The following is a 22147-nucleotide window of genomic DNA, read 5'->3' as shown; positions in this document are numbered from 1 at the left end:
ATTAGTGGACAGAATAGCCATTAACAACATGCAGAGGAAGCTGGGGCTGAAATTTTGTTCCGATTCCTTCATGTCCTCTAGACGTTAATTACAACCCTCACGAGCTTAAAATAAATAAATAAATCAGTTGGAATGCAGAATATTTTTACAGTTCTGATTTTTGTTTTCTTTTTTGCAAGCTTGTCATATATGACTGCTACACAGTTCCTCCTTGCAATTACTGCTTTGTTATCAGTAATATTTATACTGTGGTTGGAGTTATCTTGGCAGAGTAGGAGGAGCCAGTTTTGCTTGCTGGCTTCATTGCAAGTGGACTTTAATGTACACTGGTGTGACATCAGAAATCCTGCTTGTCGACAGAACAGATGAGTTTGCCTTGCCAAGCCACTGGGGCTTTTGGCTAATAAGGCAAGTTTTTACCTTGTCTAATGGTGGGGTCTCCTGACTGGCTCATTACCTGATTATCTGAGTCAGATGTGGAGAGATATTAAACTCCCTTTGAACTTGGAAGCCTTTCACTCATAAAAATGATGGGGCCAAAGTCAGATCTGGTGAAAGCTGGTACTATTCCATCATCTTTATTGAAGCTGCAACCATTTAAACAGGCCTGAGGTTGGCCAGATATGTCAAAACAACTCTCTGTTTATTTTCAAGAGGTTTACTTTACGGATAATTTAGTATCTTGTTATTTTTGTAGAGTTGCTTCATTGTTTCATGTTTCAGCCAAACCTCCATTTGCTCTTAAAAGCCCCTTGTTAATTGGCAGAGTGGAAAATTACTAAATATAGATAGTCTTGTCAGAAGTCAATTTTTTTCTTTAATTTCAATTATGAATATCACTTTTTATATTTACATTTTTACTGTTGCATGATATTAAATGGTGGGTAGGGTTGGGGCAGGGCTGTAGATGGCTCCCTGTGCCACTGAGGGGCCCAAAACACAGGTGCGAAGGAGATTGCGGTCCTGACCTGGAGCCAGAGACCACTTGATCAGGACCTACACAGAGGAGGATGAGCCCCTGGCTGCTGGGGAGGCCACCCCACTGCTGAACAGTTCCTGCCTGGGGACAGTTCCCACACACCTGGCTGGTGGGTGAGTGAGTGGGGCCATGACAGCGGAGCTGCAGAGGATTCCCCACGTGGTCACAGGCCAGTGACACCCGATCCCTGCACGTGCAAGGTGTGGAGAAAGCTGCAAGCCTGGGAGGGCAGAGCGGAAACCCTTGGCCAGGATGGTGCAGGACCCTTGGTCAGGATGGCACTGAGGAAGGAAAGCCCCCAGCCACAGCGGAGGCCACCCTGCTACTGAATGGTGTTGTCCCCGGGCAGGAGCCTTTCAGCAGCAGGGTGACGTCCCCCACAGCTGGGGACTCATCCCTCACAGGCCTGACTGGGAGTCTCTGCTCTGCCCTGCAGTGGTGCTGGAACAATTTGTACAGTGAGGATGCTGAGAGCCATTGAACCAAACTGTAAACCCTGCATATGATGGAAACCACTTTAATCCAGGGGGTGCGGCAGCCCGCTCAGCGCCTCTAGTTCCAGCACCTATGCTCGCTGCTAGGACCCCACACCTTGCTCCTGCAGCGATCCAGTGTCGCCGTGCAGGAAGCCCTCTACAGCTCTGCTGTCATGGACCTGCTCACTCATTCCCATGATTGCACTGCCAAAAGGCCAGTGACATTGGATCCCTGTAGGTGCAGCGTGCGGGGGAAGGGCAGGCTGCACTCATGCCATTACTGATGGATGCTTTTTTGTGTTGGTAAATGTCAATTTCAGCTGACACTGAAATCAACATCTATCAGTTTAAAACAAATCCCGCCAAACCGAAATAAAGACAACTTGCGCTATTTTTAATCCATGTTTGGTGTACTTTTGTTTTAAGATTTTTAAACCTGTAAATGCCACTGAGCGAACCAGAATCCAATCGATGTTAGGATTGGAAAACATCACATTGTTATCCTTCTGGCCCCATGTGTGTCTTCTGAACACCTCCATGCTTTTCACCGTCAAGCTTGGTTAAGAAGAATTTGTGCAAGTTTAGGAATTTTAGCCTCTAACCTGGAAAGCTACTTGCTTGATTGCAGCGTTAGGCAGCTAAGTAATAAAGTATGTGTAAAATCGAGCGCAGAGGAGACGCTTACAGACAGCTAACCCCAGGAGATAACTCGGTTGTGCATGCTTCTCCCCATATGGCACTTGAAATATTTACACTGCAAAGATCCCATGCCAGCAGTCCATTGATTTATAGTCTCTTTGCCTTATTAAACTCTCATGACATTAACATGCTTTAACTGGTACCCATCATCTTGTATTCTAGTTTGGGATTCAATTTCATGTCATCAGTCACAAAGATGAAATGTGTTGGTTTTTTGGTTTTTGGTTTTTTATCCTCCAAAGCCAGTATTTTCTAATCCGATTCCTCCCATAAATCGTTGTAATCTATTTCCTAGCACTACAGGACTATTTGGTGCTATCTTCCCTGCTATTTCTACTTGATTATTTAGATAACTTATATTCGTGAACGGCTACTCCCTTGAATAGCATAAGGGAAAGAAATATAAATCCACTCAGCGGAAATAAGTGAGACTAAGGACTTGATGGCACACACCACTCCTGCTTGTAAATTACATGGGACGCTCACATGAGGAATATTTACCTAGCTGCCATTTTTGTACAATAAAAAGCCTTTGTGATTTACAAGTGGTTCATGTTTATGCAGTTTGAATTGTCTAACATCCAGGAGCTGATGAATAGGCCAGAGATAAGTGAATTTACTGAGAGAATATATTTATATTTGTAAATAATTTGAGATTTAATACGTATTCTATTCCTGAGTTAGATTTGGTTTTGGACTGAAAAAAAGGAGACACGGAGAAGTTTAAGAATTCTGTAGTCTCAGACTTCATTGGAGAGTCAGTAAATAAATGATTTAACAGGAAAAATACTTCATTATTGACCCCTGGAGTTTAAAAAGAAGCTGTGAGAGCACAGGAAGTATAGTCTGCAGTGGTGTGACAGAAACCTGTAACTGGATTCACCTGGAAGGCATAGGGCCAGATTTTCAGCTGTGGTAAATCGAAATAGCTCTGTTGAAATCAGTGCAGCTATGCTGCTTTAGACTTGCTGAGGATCTGGCCCGTACTGTCCTTTGCTTTGGTGTTTGTCTATCAGAGCGTAGGCTCTTCCACGGCCCTATCAGCATTGACAGCCTTGCTCTTCCAGCCAAATCCAGCAGAAATGAACACAGCAGTGTACATGACACATCCAGTGCAAATTGGTCAGAGGATCTGTGTCACCAGTCAGGTAGGGTAGTTGGCTGGAAATCGAAGCTAGACAAATTTAGACTAGAAGTAAGGCACAAATTTTTACCAGTGAGGGTAATTAACCGTTGGAACAACTTACCGAGGGCTGAGGTGGACTCTCCACCATCCAGATTTGGATGTTTTTCTAAAATACATGCTGTAGTTCAAACAAGAATGAATTCAGGGGAGTCTCATGGCCTGTGTTATGCAGGAGAGCTGACTAGATGATCACAGTGGTCCCTTGTGGCTTTGGAGTCTAGGACTCTCACCCTACTGGCATTCAGTGGTTGTGCTGAAAGCCAGTTCAATTGTAAGCTAGAGCAGCCCCCCATGCACCCCACCACTTTGCCTTACAACCGCCTTTTAGTGGCTTTTCCTGCTGCATTCCCCTGCCAACCCTGTGGCATTTAAGTTGCATGTATTTGGCCCAACCACAGAATGCCAAACAGATACACTACCACTTGTGTGTATATCTTGTATCATATACCACTGTTTGTCACCACTGCATTTAGCCCAGAAGAGGTCCCTGAGAAGAGGCAGATCCTGGAGGACAGGCAAATTTACTCTACCCACTCTGAAATACATATGCCTCATGCTCTGCATTGCTCTCCTGCTGTCCTGCCCAGCTGATCAGGAGCAATTCTGAAGGGCTTAGAGGGAGGGAGCTGCATTTAGCCCTCCTTTGTTGGAAGGACAGGTCAGCTTTATACAGGGCTGGGGGGAGGGGAATAAAGGGGAAAATTGTGGATCCTTGAAGGAATCTACTTGCCTCTTTTTTTGAGGGGTAATTAAATTCCTTCCAAAATCCCGATTTTAGTGCTTCATTAGAGGTGGCAAGAACTTGAGCCACCAGGAGGGTAAAGCTCTCGCCTCTGCTTACTCCTGAGATCACTCCAACAGAGCATAGCTCTTCGGTAGTACTGGTGAGTTGACCTTAACTGGATCTTTGCAAAAATATATTTTAAGAAGCCCATTGGTTTAGTGGATTGTGGCTGATAAACTTCAGCCTCTCTGCTGTCAGCTTAGTATCTTGTTAGTAGTTTTCAGTGGTTTTTCATAAAGTGTGTGTGTGTGTGTGTGTGCGTACAAACACACCCTATTGTTTCACTGTAAAATGCCAAAGGGGTTATTTGTGCTGCGGTCTGTTCTGATTGCCCTTCTCATCAACGTGAAGGAATCGATAAAGCCTTTTCTGTGAGGGGGGCTGTGAAGTCAAGTAGAACCTCACAAATAATGACATTTGATTGTGGTCCTCTGAGCATATGAGCTGGCTATCGATCGCTTCTGCTTGAGAGCCGATGGAGACTTTTCGATTTGCCCCTTTTCTCCGCTCCTTTCCAGACAGTTAACACATTAGAAGCGATTTTTGTTCAACAGGGCTGAAGCGGCTACCAAGAGAAACCAGCACCAGCATTTTCAGGTGTTCGGTCACTCTGAGTTCCAATGCTGGAGGCTTTTGCTGAGAACTGCCATGAGTGAGAATTGCTGCTTTCCGGTGCTGTGGCAAGGACAAGAAGAAAGAGCAGATTGCTGCAGTGTTGGGGATACCTGCCTCAAACAAGCTGGTTTTTTCCTAATATTAATATTTGTTTTGTTGTTCTGTGTTTTGAGCATTGGAATGAGGAAATGTTGACAAGGAGACAGTCCAGTGTTTGCTGTGCCACTATCATAATCCACAGTCACTTGTAAATTCAGAATGCTCTGGGATCGTGCCAGGGAGATGACTCGCCAGAGGGCTTACATTAACACAAGTGCTGATTCCATCGCTTGGCTAGGAGCCCAAAATGGCGAACTGTTGTATTTGTCTCATGTCATTATTGACATAACATCTATGGGCCATTTACTCTGGAAATTGAGTCACAAGCCATATAATCAACAGTCAGTAGTTCTTGCTGAGGGGCTTACAGTGGAGCTGGAGGGGCAGACACTCCTGCCCCCTTAAAAATCCACTTGTCCTGTCTGGAGGAAAAGTTTATTTTTATTTTTATATGAGGAACTCAATGAAATTCAGTGAAATTTCTCTTCATTGTGCAATGGTACAAAACATCATCCCTGTCCAGGAGATTTGGTCCGCTAGCAGACATGCTTCTGGTTGCTATTTGCAAGTAATCGGGTGCTCTTTTAGTTGGCTGTTTCTAACAAGGCACAGAACTGTGACTAGCTGTAGACATGTCCCTCGTGTTTTTATAAGTGCAGAAAAAGATCAGAGAATTTGTCTAAATACAAGCAATTACCTTTCTTCTATGTGAGGTCACTGTTTATTGTAAATGAACATCTTACCTCAGCTAAGGTGCAGAGTAAACTATATTAGACTTGTGCAGGGAATCAATAGCCAGTTAAAAGCACATTGTTAGTAACAGGCTCTCGTAATAAAAATGTTTAAGGAAACAATATAAGAAGTCTAATGATGGTTTTGGTTTTGTTGTGGAGAGGGCAGGAATTGTATCAACCCATTTCCCTAAAAGGGATTCTTCATTCTTTTCCTGTATGAATTTCATTTTTAAGTGAAGCTGGCCATCCTCAGCAAAAACACTGGGCCAGATACGCATCAAAGCTCCACTGATTTCAGTGGAAGGATGTTGATTTACACCAGCTGAGGATCAGGCCCACTGTATCTAACATTAAAGCTTGCAAAGCTCTTAGTTTCTATGGCCTGTGTGGTTAGCTTGTCCCTTTAAAAAGGAATGTCTAATTTGCCGAAGAGTGGAAAATCATTCTGAAACAGTGGCATGATTTCAAATTCCCTAACAATCTTCACCAGTACAAATATCTAGAAAGAATAGTCCCGTTCTTCACCAGTCATGTATTCTTCATCAGCACTCACTCCAGCTTATGCAGAGAAGGCAGAAGAACCTTCTGTGAGGCAGGAATGAAAAGTAGTAATTCCTTTCATCCTGATAAAGGAAGATCTAGGGACAGTCCCCATCTCACTTCCCCCTCTCCCCTCCCAAGCAGCATACACAAGCCTAATCTACATGTTTCCCAAGACACCAGAGGCACAAATGTGTGGATTGTCTGTTCCTGAAAATTCTTCCCAAATCTCAGGCAGAATTGATTAAAAATTCTTTGTTCTGGAAAAGGGAAGCAGTGCGGACTGAGCATCCTAGACTTTCAGTTTATTCATAGAGGATATTGTGCAGTTTCCTTCTCAAGAACTGGAAACAGCACTGAATTTACAAAATGTAGGGACAGGCAGAATTACCGTTATGATATTTAAATAGTAAAGTGATTTTCCTGCAGAATATAAGATGTTTTATTGCCTCTTAAACTGCGCAGTGATACTGCTGGTGTCTCAGATATTGTCAGTTTTCAGCAATCGGGCTCCATCAAGAGGAGGCTCAGAATGTCCATTTTAATGGGAAATTGGGGTTTGATGCATTGTATGCAACCAACATTTTTTTCCCCATCAGCACGTTAATTGCTCTGGCAAAATCTTTGATGCCATCAGACCTCCTCACTTGTCTTGTACAATGGCAGTGGATGTGTCCTCAGTCATCCTACTGTGTATTGTATTCTGGCGCATAGTATAGTGTATATATAATATTCAGATTATCAACAGGTTATTTATAATGTTTTTTACAGCCTCAGTCCTGCAGTCAGATTGATGTGAGTGAACCCTTGAAGTAGATGGGCCACACAAGCGTTCAGGGTCTGCCTGTGCCGTTTCTATTGCAATACTGGGTTTTTCAGTTGCAAATGGGGCTCTGGTTAACTTGACTCATGAACCAGGTGGAAGTGTGCACGCTATATATGCCTGCGTTCTTTATATTGGCCACCAGTAAAGTAGAGGCTTGGATTTTTAAATTGGTTTTGAAAGCTCTTCATGGCATAGGACCTGGCAGCATTTGAGACCAGGAACCTTGTCCTGATGGATAGCAGCACTTGTTCATCATTTGCCTTTAGGGATCCCAGCACAGCCCCATAACATCCTGTCTGGCACTCAGATGTATGCTGATGGACCTTTGTGCCCAAGCCGCTCTGACTGCAGGATCAGGGCTTTCCTCAATAACCACCCTGATGTTCTGGGTCAGTCTGACCTGGAACCTGCTTCCCCTGCTATCCAGCTCAGTCCATCCCTCCCTGTCTTTAGAAGTCAGCTAACAACTGTTTTTACCCAAAAAGGTGGTGGTGGGTTTTTCGGAGTGATAGCAGTTGGTTCCCTATTTATTACCATCCCTCTGGTTTGTACTGGATCCTCCCATTTGCTGTTACCTCTTCCTGTCTCTTTCATTTACCTAGATATTTATTATGCCAGGCTCGTTCCTGTTGGATCTCAGGGCCTGGACTTCTAAGAGGATCATTTTTAACTGTTGATGTTGTATTTTGATGTAGTGGTTGTTCTGCTGGACAGTGCCATCAGTGGAGATGGAGGGGGAATATTATTTTACTTAGAAGTTGATATGCAAGTAGGAAAGTTTTGAGGCCATCTCTGGGCCACAGCTGGACTTTGATGTCACACAGAACATCATAAAAATGATTCGTATTTCACTTTTTATTTGTGGAGATAAAGTTGAAAGGCCGTAGAATGTAAATGGTAGTTTCAGCCACGTTTTTGGGGTGTTATTTATCAATGTCACAGAATGTTATGTTTGAGGGATTTTCTTTTTCCCTCTAGTAAATTAGATTTGAAGAGGGAATTGGCTTTTGAAGCTAGAGAGACAGGTACCTTTTTGTTGGTTCTGAGACACCTTTGTTGAAGATTTATTTCTCAGGAATCTGGGGATATAATCTGGAGCGTGTTCTGGAGCACCTCATTATGTGAATTACATTTCACCATTTGCTTCTCATATAAGCAGAGCAATGTAGAAGCAAATGCCCAAGAGAATAAATTCTTCCCTCAAACTAAAACATTTGCAGTAGAGGAGCAGTGTATCAATTAGCAGGCTCTTAATTAAATAGCTTGTTTGATTTACATCCAAATTATAATTTGTGTGTTATAGCTGGGCTTTGATACCTTTCCACTAACTGTTCCATGTATCTTTTTCAAGTTAAATTCTATTTTCCACTGTCAAAACCTCATTCAGTCTCCGAGGTCTATGGTACGAGAAGGTTAAAAGGTCAATCATTTTTGTATCCATTTAAAGTCCATTATTAGTTGCCTGCTACAACCTATCAAGCAACTCTCTTATTTTTTCCAGACACTGATTCAGGAATCTATAGCTCTGTGCAGATAAATGGGATTTCATGGGCTTCTAACCTTCTTGCTTTATTGAAAAGCAGAATATTAACTGCTCCGCTGACCAGCTGTCCATTAAAAACATACAGGATATTTTTAGAAAATTGTTTGCCAATCAAATCCTAACATCTGTGGAGAGCCTTTCAGTTTGTTGTTTGTTTTATAAGCAAATGGTACAACTGCTTTTCCCCCCTCCATTTAAATATTACCGTTTACCTTCTCTCTGGGTCTCTGTCCATGTCTCAGGGCGTTATGAAGTACTGTAAATAGCGCAGCATGTTAGCTGGAATTGTAAACCTGTGAGGTTTAACAAGTCCATTAGGTGCTAGTTCTTGCTAGTCAGTGGGGCCTCCTGCTTTATTTTCTCTTCAGTGAAATTAGCACTTAAATTTTTTTGCTATTCCCAGAGCTAAAAGTGTTCTGTTAGCCCGTAGGACCGTAGGCCAAGCTCTAAGTTATTAGGGAGTTGACATCTGGCTAATAATTGGCTGGAGTTCAGGAGACACACAACCTGGCAAAGCATACAAATGCACAGATGCAGAGAGCGAACTGCTCTGGATTTCTGAACAGACAGCTCTGGGTGTCCCTGGGCTGGTTCTTGAGGACTTAACCCATTGATGTGAGCAACTGGAATGTCCAGATACTTATGGACCAGCCGCTACTGCTGGGGAAATCCTGATTTGTGCTTCCACAGAGTTTAATGATGAGCACTGGAGTTTTTTTCAGACCTAATGCAGATCTTCCAGCCTACCTAGCATTACCAGCTTAATAACCTAATACCAGGACTTCGAGAAGCTGTAAATCAGAAAGACAAACATCTTTTTTTTTAGTATTATTAAAATTTACAGCTTTCTTCAGTGAAATATGGCTTTGGGTCAGATTCAGAGAGACACTGAGCTTTAACATCTCCCCTAGAAGCTAGCAGGAGTTGTGGGTGCTCATTGTCTCTTGGGATTATGCCCTTTAATGGTATTGGATTTTTTCACCTTTATAACATTGTCACCAGCCAATCAGAACCCATCTATGCAGCTCTGTACTGCAGTAATCAAAGGGAGAAGATGGTTTTCATGTGCAGAGTTGTTATGATTAAATGATCTCCCCTTTTGTCTTTCATTTGCCATTTCATTTTAATGAATATTTCATAGAGATGACTTCTGCTTTTTAATAGTACAGAAATGTGAGTCCTGCTTCAGTTCTCACTCCAGCTTTACACCATATCAGCTCTGGTAGTTACTTTTTTCACCCCAGCATAAATAACAGCAGAATCCAGTTTGCCAACTCAGAATCAACTCTGGGTTAGAACTTCTTTTTTTAGGGGGAAAAAAAAGTCACAGTTAATGACGGGAGAGTGGGGAAAGTGGTCTCAGCCAAAGTCTTGAGAGCTGAGGAGTTCGTATTTACATCTGTTATTAAATAATAAACTCAGACCCATTCTCTCATCTCACATTCCCAATGACCCACTTGGTTCTTTCCAATACAGGGTATTGATTTCTGTCCTGGGCAGAACATTTCTGGAGTAACAACCCATACTCAGGAGGAACACACCAAACTGCCTCTGCTCTTCCACTTGGGAAGGGATCCTGGGGAAAAGTATCTGATAAGGTGAGCAAGAAAGACACAAATGGAAATGTTCATTGGTGTAAATGTTCTGGTCCAGAAGGAGCTCGGAAGTGAGGTGGCAGGAAGATCTTCAGTGAGCACAGTGTGACTTTAACACAAGGCTTAGTTCATCTGGCATTTACTCTCCTGTTACAGATGCATTTGGTCCCATTATTTCACTGACCTGACTCTTTTGATTGCTGGACAAGGTGGGCGAGGTGATATTTTTTATTGTACCAACTTCTGTTGGTGAGAGAAACAAGCTTTCAAGCTTACACAAAGCTCCTCTTCCGGCTATTCAGGTTCTGTTTCATATGGGTAAAATAAGCTGTATTAAATGGTCATCGTGTCATTGTGAGCATTATATTGTTTTCATGTCTTGCTGTCCATCTTACTAATTCATTATTAATGGTATGGATTTTGTTAATTGGTGATTATTTTGTCTTAAGAGGGATGTAAACAGGCAAATGCACCGAATGAAACTGATATGGCAATTGTGGCAGTCTAGCAGTGAAAGCAGAATCCACGACGATCATATAGCTATGTGTGGAAAGGAGACAGACACGTCTTAGGGAACAAGTGGTGGTGTAGTACAAAGATTACATCAGCAGAGATATCACCTGGGGTATATGGCAATACCTATATATTTATCAATAGACATGCTAGCTGTTTCTGAAAATCAGGTGTTACACCTCAGAAAGCTTAGACGGGTGACCACAGTTCTAAACTAACAAATAAAGAACGGAACAAAATATAGTTTTCAAATGGTTTGGCCAGACACTGGGTTGGCACCTGTCCCAGCTTGACTTAGACTGTCTAGTGGCTCTTGTCCCATGTCCAATACCCCTTAACTTTTGTGTCCCATGGACAGGACTGACTCTAGGGTAGCTGCAGAATAGCAAATCAGTGAACGTGGGCACCCAAGCTAGTCTGCTGTCTGCGCTTGTTCTCCAGGGCCAAGCCTCCCGTTTCCCATTGCAGCACATTCTGAGAGGTTTTGCCACCAGTGCCTTCCCCCTGCATTCTGTGACGGCGAGTGGGGAGCTTTCAAGCCTGTGGGAGCTTCCTCGGAGAGTAATTGAGTTGGTGGACTCTCTTCCCACCCCACCCACTCTTTGGACTATGCTGGCCTCTTAATCTCCCATAACTGTGTCACTGCAACCTGCACCTCTAGCAGACTTCCTGCCCTAAATGATTTCTGCAAGGGTTTAAGCAGGCATCGGCTAACCCAGCCAGAAAGTGAATCTGGCCCTGTAAGTTTAATTACAACCACCCTGTGAAAAGTCTATCTGGGCTCCGCCCTTCTCCGTTGATTAGGAAGAATGTTACGGGGGTTTTAGCACAGTCAGATGGCGGCCTGGGATATGCTATATTTTCCATTCCCATTGGCTCTGATTTATAGAATGTATAAGTAAATAAGGAGGAAAGTGGGGCCGCCACGACCACCTGCACAGAAATGGTTTTGTGCAGTGGCTTTTACAGAGAGATGTTTTCTGAACTGACAGGACTGCAATTACTCAACCATTTTAAATAATTGAGTGGATGCACTCACTCCATTATTTTCAACAGCACTGAGCCTGTGCTGTCCACTAAGTGTTCTCGCTAGAGAGAGAAGGGGAGAAAAAATATTTTCACTTCTCTCTCTCATAACAGATGAGCACCCTAGAGGTACATTACACAGTGTATAAAACTCTCCAGAATCCCATTGCATTTGCTCTCTTTCTATTGCATTTCAGCACTAATGAACAAACCAAATCATATCACATCTTATTCTTTGCTGCTGCGTTTTAAATTCAGCTCAGTAAAATTACATTACTGGATTGGGATTCCAGATGAGATTATATCCTGTTGGTTTAATGGCTGTGTTTTTTGTGGGAGTTGGAAATCACCCCATTCCAAAAATTAGATAATCAGAAATCTTATCTTGGCTATGTTGGTCTGTGTTTTGAAGAGGCTTATCTGGGAGGTGTCTGTCTGCAGGGCACCTGCTGCCTGATAGTTTAAGCATTCCTTTCAACAGCCATGTTTTGAGGATTGAACTGAATTGCAGTGATACATCTGTAGTCATTTCTCATATGGTTCCATTGCTTTCTGGACACACACAAGCTGTTTCCTTGATTGAATTTTATGGTAAGATTATGACATGATTATGGAAAGCAGTGATGTTATTTGATATGCAAACCATAATGGAAAGGATATTTTTAGTAAATGAATATTCCTTTCTGCAACATGTAATGTTACTTGTCTCTGGTCACACTGGAAACATCATGGAAAGTAGGTCTCCTATCCTATGTAGTACTTAAATTACCCTCATTTATGGGGATGTTACTGGTAAGGCTGGTGTGTATTTTTATTTAGTTTAATTATCCCCTTTGGCAGCTTGCCCATCTGGAGTCCCTACACTAATGCTCCTCAGAGGGAAACCCAGCATTCTGTTGCCAAAAGGGTAATTTAACTCCATACTGGTCCCAGTAAGAACCTTGATTACCTGCATCATCTTAGCTCTTGTGTGGCAAGGATTGAGCCAGTTTTGTGTCTTTGTCATCTGAGATGTTAATGATCATGTCTAAGGCGGCGAGGGACAGACACTAATTTATGTCTTATGTTGTTTTTTGTAGCTCTGGGAGTTTATTTTTTAAAACATAAGATCATACATTAACACTGACAATGTGGGGGAGAAGCAATTCTCTAAGTCCAAGCAATATTCATTCTCCTCTCAGAACACAATTCTTTGTCCTTCAGATTAATTTAAAACCACTGGAACGGTAGAAGGCCTTAGTTACAGAATATATCAGAGACTGGACTAGGTGATTTAATAAGTCTTTTCCTTTATTAAATTATTTGATTCTCTGAGTATTGCACATCCCACAAGTACCATACAGGGAACGGTTCTTTCCAAGAATATGATGCATCCAAGTAACATTTTAGAGAGATTAAAATAATCTGTTGCTAGCACCTTCAGAACCAATTGTGGGGAAAAATACTTCAGCTTTATTCACACATGCCTATATTAAGATGCTTTACAATACTCACTAAGAATACAAGCAACCAGCAAATAAAACTAAACTTAGCACAGCATAAAATACAATAAACCCAATACAAACTGCAATAAAGAAGGTGTTTGGAGTCAAACTCTGAAGGTGCAGAAGGAATTGTCAGGATAAATCTCCAGAGGTGCAACATCTTAACAAACCAGCACAGAAAGCTAAAGCCATTGCTTGTCATTAATGGCAGTCAGTACTGCCATCTGATCTGAGTGATTGATCCTCATCCAAACTAGGAGTCTCCTAAAACTCTGGGCCTAGAGAAGCACTGATCTCTGATTTCAGACAATATAGTTGACTAGAATGGAGGAAACAAATGGAATCCACAAAATTGGCTGATATTTACTAATGGTTTCAGAATCCAACAGGAATGTGTTTAAAACAGGGTTTACAAGAGCATGATGAAAAATCCTAGAAACTATCAAAGAATTAACAATGCTAGTTATAGGGCCAGAAAAGAGAGGAAGAAGCTTCTGACGGAACTGATAGGAGAAAGATTAGCTGCTCTTCTGTCAGATCCTGACTTCACAGGTCAGGGCAGAAATGTCAGAATGAGCAAAATCAGTGTATAATTTCACCCAGGGGATAATCAGAGGGAAAGTTATTCTGGATCCTCGCCATCTAACCAGAGGGAAACAGCAGTGGCTGCATTGAGGGAAAGCCCTGGAAAATTACCTGCAGCCCAAGGAGGAGTGCCGAGGAAAGCATTAAAACTATGAAAAAGTTGCTGAGAAGTATGGTTAGACGCCTCGGTCAAGACAACAGAAACCTGCTGCCTGGTATCAACCAAGCAGGTGTTAGACAATGAAAGATTACTAGGAAGCACTCAGGTCAGGCACATGCCTGGAGTTCTTCCAGCAACACCTCTTGCAACAAACAAGTCATCCCACTGCCTGGGGGGGTCTGAAGAGAAATATGACTGTGGAGGACAGCTTGTCTAAGTACATCTGTGGGCTTTTGCCCGCTGTAATCCAGACATTGGTACCTCTGTGTTGCAGTGAGCCATTAAATCAACCTCTCCTTAAGTAAGTACACCTGCAAGTATTTTGATGAGTAACCCTCTTAGCAGAGAGTGACACTTCACAAAAAGGAATATTAAAAGAAACAAACTCATGAATGAAGTTCAAGTGAAAAATTATCTGAAAAGGGCAAAGTCAGCTAATAAAAAGGTCCAGACCATGTCTAGACGCGTGAGTGGCTACAAGAAACGGCTGCCTCAATTCTAGACTCTCAAATCAGTATTGAAACAAATACAGAAATATCAGGTGAATAATCACCATCATTTTTGTTGAAGTGGCCCATAATTAAGCAGTGGACAGTAAAAGGCTGAAAGGTCAGCAAACCACTCACAAATTATATTGGTGAACTAGGTTGTACAACGCCTCGCACAATGGGGTCCTGGTCCATGACTAGGGGTACCTCCTAGGTAGTATGTTAATATTGCTGCTACTGCTAATAATAATAGGTGGGAAATAAACTACTTCTGCCTTTTTAAAATCAGCAATGGGAAACTGCCATCTGGCACCTGACGAGGTTACAGGGCAGGCATTAACTTATAATAAGGCTCTACAACTAGAAACACCAATAGTGCAACTCCTCCAGCCCAACCAGCCATTGTAGAAGAGTGTGGAGAATAGTGCCACCCTAATCTGTAACCCTACAGGAGTGATAAGATTCTCAGAGACGGGTAGATCTCTGTCACTGCCAGGAGGTCAATGATGATGGACCAGATCAGATTTGTTAACCACAGACTGTGCATTCTGGAGTAAAACCATCCATGCTCAGATGATTGAGGAAAGAAAATACAGTCAACAGGAGGTGTGGAAAGGAAATTAGCCAAACATAAGGCAGAGGAAGAAAAGTCCCACTGGCAGATGACACAGGAGAACCCCCAGCAATGATCTGCTACCCCCAGTGATAAGTCCTCGGAGCAAAAACAAAACTTAGCACCCCCAAGTAATGAATAATCAGACACAAACATAACTGTAAAAGCAGCAGCACCACCTATCCTCCAACTTAAACAATGCACTTAGCTAAACAGCAGCAATAAGGGCTCAGATGGAAAAAAGACAATACAGGAACGCTCAGCTCCAAGGCAACATCTGGTTTTCAGTGAGCTGGTTTCACAGCTGTTTTGACTGAGGTGCAAGAGGCTGTGACTTGTCTGAGATCATGCAGTGATCCTGGGGACTCTGCAACCCAGGAACCTCTTGTTTTCCAGGCCTTGGCTAAAACTGCTAAACCACACTCCCCCCTTCTTTCTAGGATCGTGGAGTTCCCTGTTTAACATGTGCTTGTTGAGCTTTTCTGAAGACAGAAAATTGATGTAGGAGGTGTGGGGGAGGGGACTACCCATCTCATCTTCTGAAAGATTTAGGGCTCATCTGGTGTTTCCATGCTTGGTAACACCTAATCAGTACAACAGTTACTTCCCTTTCCCACATGGGAAGGAAGGTGATGGTATGTCTGGGCTGCCTCTGCTTTCCACTGGGAGGAAGGGCTAACTCCAGACTAACACCCTGAATCAGCCGGGACTGTAGCTCCGTTATACAGGCCTACACTTGCCACAGTCCAGCCCTCCCTTTGGTTTCCTTTTATCCAGTGTTATTGCAACAGCATTTCTTACGGCGCTCTGTTTAGAATTTAAGGGTACGTCTTCACTACCCGCCGGATCAGCGGGTAGCAATCGATTTCTCGGAGTTCGATATATCGCATCTCATCTAGACGCGATATATCGAACCCCGAACGCGCTCCTGTTGACTCCGGAACTCCGCCGGAGCGAGTGGCGGTAGCGGAGTCGATGGGGGAGCCGCGGACGTCGATCCCGCGCCGTGAGGACGGGTAAGTAATTCGAGCTAAGGTACTTCGACTTCAGCTATGCTATTCACGTAGCTGAAGTTGCGTACCTTAGATCGACCCCCCCGCCCAGTGTAGACCAGACCTAGGAGTAGTAGCCCTGTATAAATGGATACAGCCCGCTGTCACCCACATTGATGTCCATCTCCAGAGCTGCCACTGATACTTTGTACAAGGGCTTCTCTCCCTCCCTCCTCCACTCCTCACCACCGCCATGGCAAAGATTTGAATAGCAATAGTGCTTTAAAATCTGCATTTGATCAGTGTGTGCAGCTTTCATAGACTTTAAGGTCAGAAGGGACCATTATGATCTTCTAATCTGACCTTCTGCACAACGCAGGCCACAGAATCTCATCCACCCACTCCTGTAACAAACCCCTGACCTTTGTCTGAGCTATTGAAGTCCTCAACTTGTGGTTTAAAGACTTCAAGGTGCAGAGAAGCCTCCAGCAAGTGACCCATGCCCCACGCTGTAGAGGAAGGCGAAAACCCTGCAGGGCCTCTGCCAATCTGCCCTGGAGGAAAATTCCTTCCCGACCCCAAATATGGCGATCAGCTAAACCCTGAGCATGTGGGCAAGACTCACCTGCCAGACACCCAGGAAATAATTCTTTGTAGCAACTCAGATCCCACCCCATCTAACAACCCATCACAGGCCATTGGGCATGGTTACCACTAATAGTCCAAATAGCCAGCTCACGCTTCAGGGACACTGTACATTCTAAAGTCAGCATTTAAACAAAAGTGGTGTAAAGGGGTCCAGTACTGATAGCTGAGCCCCAAGGAAACACAATTGTTGGAATTAATGATAATATGGGAGACCATCAAACACTCATTTAACCACACATTCCTTTATTAAGTCCAAAGGCCAAATGGTAGTTTATACAGTTGCTCTAAACATGTCCAACAGCGTAAAGAATAAGCAATTACAACACCCAATACAGTAACGAAGTATTTCATAAGCATGTGATCAGTATGCTTACAAACAGGCCAGATCTAGGGAAAACTTGTCTATTCCTGGCATGCTCCAGCATGACAAAGAACCCTCACATTCATAACTTTTTTAAACCCCTTCAACAAACAAACAATGTCCTAGGTAATTAATACTTTCACTAACCACCAGTTTGAGACAGTTCGCCCTTATTTCCAGTCTTAATCCAGATAAGATATACAACCTCCCTTCTCCCCAAGGTCTCTCCTCTTTCTCCCTTCGCTGACCAATAGCTTTTTTTGTTGCTCCTGGGTTCCCATCGGTCTTCCTTTTTAAGATAACATTGGTATCCATGTTGGCTCCTTCTAAGACAGATTTTTTTGTCTTCTTTAAAACCATCGGCAGCCCCCCTGTTGGTCAGAGGCCCTCTTTTTGGAAACTTCCCCATATCTCATTAGTTATTTTTTTGAACCAGACATCCTCGCTACTTCATTTCTTTTGCCTTATAACTTGTTTCTTTCAAGGGCTTCCTTTTACTTGCTAGCCAGGGCCTTTCTTTACAACACACATATTTCCAAATTTAAGCTAACTCTGATTCCCTAATTTTGTATTTACTCTACAATGATGGTCAAAAAAACAAACAAACCCAACACTAGAAAAAGAAGAGCAGTGAAAAATAGGCTGAGATTAATTGGACCAGATGGACAATCCTTTTGCTGATTGCTGGAGACAGCCAGCCACCAAGAAGAACCTGATTGACATACTCAGGGAGGGTGCTCCCTAGATGAGCCTCTGAATTCAGAAAGCCTCACTCCCAGAGAGAGCCAGCTAGAACCTCAGACAAAAATCAAGGACAACATGGTTGATTGTAAGTGCCTTGGAGAGAAAAGGTGTGAGGCAGTCACTCGGACCTAGCTCTTTGTAGGCTTTCTATGATGTCAGCAGGAGAACTGTAGAAGGAGTGTGATAATTTTGCACAGCAAGAGCCAAAAGGATTTAAGAGCAATTGTATTAAAATGCCCCAAAAGCTACCAGAATAAAAGATTATTAAAATATGGGTCTCAGGGTTGTTTTTTTATTCTAACCCTCTTCCCATTTCCGTTTACGTCATGCCTCCTTCCAGTCAGTGCAACTTGCTGCATCTGAGAAGCAGAGCCCAGTCCGGTTGTCTCTATCTCATCTAATACAGATTTTACATTGAGAATAAACTTGACAATGGAAAATAGCAACAAAGGAAGACTGAATAATAGCAGAAGTTTAAGTCTTAAATAATATAGTGGTGGATGCTATAGGAAACCCGGAAAGTACCTGAAGTAGATAAGATTAGCTCATCAGAGTCTGGGTGTGATTATTTAATTATTAGAAACAAAAAGGGATTTTTGTTAAACCATTCCTATAGAGAAAGAAGTAAAATACAGAAGCCACTTTATTAACCAGATTTTATGTTGTTCCACTACCTTCACATATGTCTGATTTAAAATACACTGTAAATCTGAGCACTGGTATTAAATAGCTTGGTGTCAGACTTCTATGAAGCTTGTTATACTATCAGGAGGAGTCCAGTGGCACCTTAAAGACTAACAAATTTATTTGGGCATACGCTTTCGTGGGTAAAAAACCCACTTCTGTCTGACAAGAAGTGAGTTTTTTACCCACGAAAGCGTATGCCCAAATAAAGCTGTTAGTCTTTAAGGTGCCACCGGACTCCTTGTTGTTTTTGTGGATACAGACTAACATGGCTATTCCACTTATACTTGTTATATTATGACCATTTGGTAACATTTCTCTCAATAATAAGGTAATCCTATGGTTCCCAAGATAGAGGTATTGGAGTCTGCTTGTATATAAATCACCTGGAAAAGGTATAATTTAAAAACCAAGACCTAGCTCAAAAACTAAGCTAGCTAGAAATGTTCTGCCTGATTTGGGTATACTGTTTATTACGGGTTTGTGTGTGATGAGAAAGATAAAGAAATTGTCTCATAACTTCTCATATAATTCAAAATTAGTAGCAAACCTGAAGATGAAGGACTGTGAGGATTCTAAGATTAAAATCATACGCTGTTAATCAAAGTAGTACAGTACATTAAAGACCTCTCCATCCCCTCCCCCAAATGTTAATTTCACTGTAGGGCATGCGGGAGGGGGGTTAACAGCGGAGCAGTTTACACGTGGATTTGTTTGGGGAGGGAGGAGATGAGAACAGATTGCCAAAGCACAATTACTCTAAATGAACTAAGCACAGGCCACACCTGTGTCTGGGACCTAGTGCTTGCAATGCAGCCCTGATTGGCTCCCAAGAGACTTCCTGGAGGTAAAGTGTCAATTAGTGTAATGACCCTGGACTTCGTCCACTCTGTTCTTTCATTCTGAGCATGGAATAACTTCATGTACACAGGGGGATCTCTTTTAGCAAACTCCTCTCAACAACACCTGCTCAACCCTTGCTCACGTTCTCTCTTCTTTCACTGCTATTCCCAGCTCTTCCCTTCAGCAGGATTGTTGAGCTAGAATACAAATGCAGTGTGCCCTGGAGGCAGAGTGCTCTGAACCTTCACTCAAATGGTAACATTCAAACAGCTGGATAGATAATATCATTTTTATAGAAAATGCTGCAGACTCTGCACGTGGGGTCTGATCCTGCGTTCCAACTGAAGACAATGGGGCGACTCATAAGAGATAGAGAAGTTCCTAGCTATGTTAACGGTTCACAGGTAGATTTCAGGTTGGTTAGCAGGAAATATTTATCCCTTAAACCTTGGGTACTAATCAAACTCGCACTCCTAATACAAACTCCTTCTCCAAACATGCTTCTGCCATGAGGCTGTGGGCAGTGGCAACCCACTACATACAGTCCCTAAATACTGCTCTGTAAAAGCTCGGCACATGAGCGTGGGGATCATCAGGCATATTGTAGATAGGAACAGGTCAGCCGGCAGGTCTGAATAAGTTGTGAACTCCATGGGGCAGAGGCTCTATCTTCCTCCGTTTTTGACAGGGCCAGCCACACTGGCACTCAAGTAATAACCCCAAAGGAGCGAATGATGACTTCATGGCATGACTCCAATTTAAAGTGAACAGTAGTCACATGGCCAGGGCACTCCCCTAGTACCACCCCCACACACTTGGGACAGGACTAGATGAGAAACATGGGTTGTGTTTTAAAAACATGTTATAGCCAACACATTTTAGGGCCAGACTGAGAGAACCTTACATTGACTAGTACGCTGGCCTACAGCATGAGGAGTCCTGCGGAAGTCAGACTTGTGGAGTAGGGTACTTCAGGTGAGTAAGGCTGTCACAATTCAGCATGTTTTAAAACACTTGCGGAGGCTCAGTGTAACTTTTAAGAACTTGTCTATATGGTACTTAACTTGTTTTCACTAACACCTTTTAGGTCCTATGTTTTCAAACACAGACTAGACATGGCCTTGAGGTGTGAAACTATTGTCTGCTTCAAACAGACCATGCTTCTGGAAATTGTTCAGTCTGTGCCACATACTGAAAGGATCTAACTGTTGAAGTACTACAGTGATGGATGGTTCGAATACCCCAAGATAGATAGACAAAGGGATAGGGGTGTTCCTATTCCACTTTCCTTGGTTGATCTGAACAGGTTTCCTCTGGTTACGGAACTAGCGAGGGACACAAAAACAATGGCCTGCATGTGCAGATCCGAGCAAGGAGATGCTGTAAATGACACTAGCCTTCTCCGTTCTATTCGGCACCATGCAGACTTGTAACAGATGGCTGGTGAGAAGCAGAGCTGTGGGCAAACCCAGTGGCTGTAATTATGACAAAAAGGAGGGTTTCACCATCGACAGCCTTGACGTGTATGGAGCAAAAAGCAGCAAAATCACAGCAACACATTGTTACCTGTCAGCCAGTCCACAGCTCGGGTTTCCAGCTAATTTTGAACCCTGTGCACCAAATGCACTTTTGGTGGGTGAAGCATTTAATCCTTAGGTATTTTACAAAGAAGATGTGAAGCTTAAAGTTCCACTTATAAATAGTTTATAAAAGGTTAGTAAATGCTGAATAGGGGTTAAATGTGTTACAGACATAAGTAGTATGTGTGTTTAGAGCATTATAATCACATCAGTAAAAAGCGTGGTGGTTCTGAGCAACCTATTGATCTGTTGGACTCGAACAATTAATTAACCATTTATTAAAGCATCTTTAATCATTTATTAACCCTTCTATAAACGGCACCTAACTACAAAGTGTGATTAAATAAGGTTTTCAAAGCGCTTTGAGATCGATAGATGAAAGGTGCAATAGAAGGACAAAGCACTATTGCTATTAGAATGTATTTTCATGTGAAGTACACAAGCTATCTTGGTTTCTGATATGCCAGTCACGGTAGCACTTAGGCTTGAGAAGCGTTCGCTCTTTTAAACTTTGCAGCATAGCATAGCATAGCATTCCCCCTTTAAAGAACTATCCAATTTTAATGGCTCCGGTACCCAATTTATTGTATAAGTCATTGTACATCTCCTCTCTTACTACATTCACAGCCTTTGTGAGCTTCCCTTTGTGATGTCTGATCTTTTCCCTGTATGTCAACATAGATCAGCTGAGGCTGTTCGGCGTTAAAAGCTAAATAACTTTTTTTAACAAACGGTCATCCTGGGAGTCCCATGTGCTGAATGTGACCAGAGTACCTCCAGATACAATGTGGCTGTGCGGGTGCAATGCTGTCTCAACTCACTGGCCATGTGGCTGCTGCTTTGAATGTTCCTATCAAGAGTGGTAGCCAGAAATGGTCTTTGGGACCTGCAAAATGTTTGGTTTACCCCCAGTTTTCAGAATAGCCTCAGATGTAACACAGAACTGGAGAACCTGCTGCAATTGGAGAAAAAAGGAGATAGAGTGTGATGGAATGGGAACTTCACAAGAATAATCTCTCCTGGTGGTCCAACCAAATCATACCGCTGGACCTGGTGATAGTCTCTACATTTGTTCTCTAATCCAGGATACAGGTAGCTAGGGGTGAGAGAGGCAGATTAGCTTGCTTGAGCTTGTCAATTCCCTTTAGTTCTCTATCAGCATAGCTCAGACCCATCCCCACAATCAGCTTCTCTCTGGAAGGCTGCCGAGGAGATGTGATATTTATAGGGTTTACTGGAAACAGTTGGCACATTGCTGGGCTTCAATATATGATTGTTTTTTAGAGAAGGAAATTAGCTGGAGTGTGGGGCTGGTGGCCAGGTTGGGCTGTTAGCAAAGAGAGCCTGGGG

General features: G+C 42.9%; 1 protein-coding gene across 8 annotated transcripts in view; it reads left to right on the top strand.

The window, feature by feature from the left end:
* The window catches only part of GALNS (galactosamine (N-acetyl)-6-sulfatase), an 83543-nt gene that overhangs the window by 38695 nt on the left and 22701 nt on the right, over positions 1-22147 (top strand). For all 8 annotated transcript variants that reach the window (XM_044986729.1, XM_044986733.1, XM_044986728.1 and 5 more), the window contains one exon: positions 9958-10079. In XM_044986729.1, the coding sequence (XP_044842664.1) occupies positions 9958-10079 (122 nt within the window). The remainder of the gene's footprint in view (positions 1-9957; positions 10080-22147) is intronic.

The sequence above is a fragment of the Mauremys mutica genome, chromosome 14 (genome assembly GCF_020497125.1).
Source record: "Mauremys mutica isolate MM-2020 ecotype Southern chromosome 14, ASM2049712v1, whole genome shotgun sequence".
Classification (NCBI taxonomy): domain Eukaryota; kingdom Metazoa; phylum Chordata; order Testudines; family Geoemydidae; genus Mauremys; species Mauremys mutica.
This window is presented reverse-complemented; position numbering and strand designations above follow the sequence as displayed.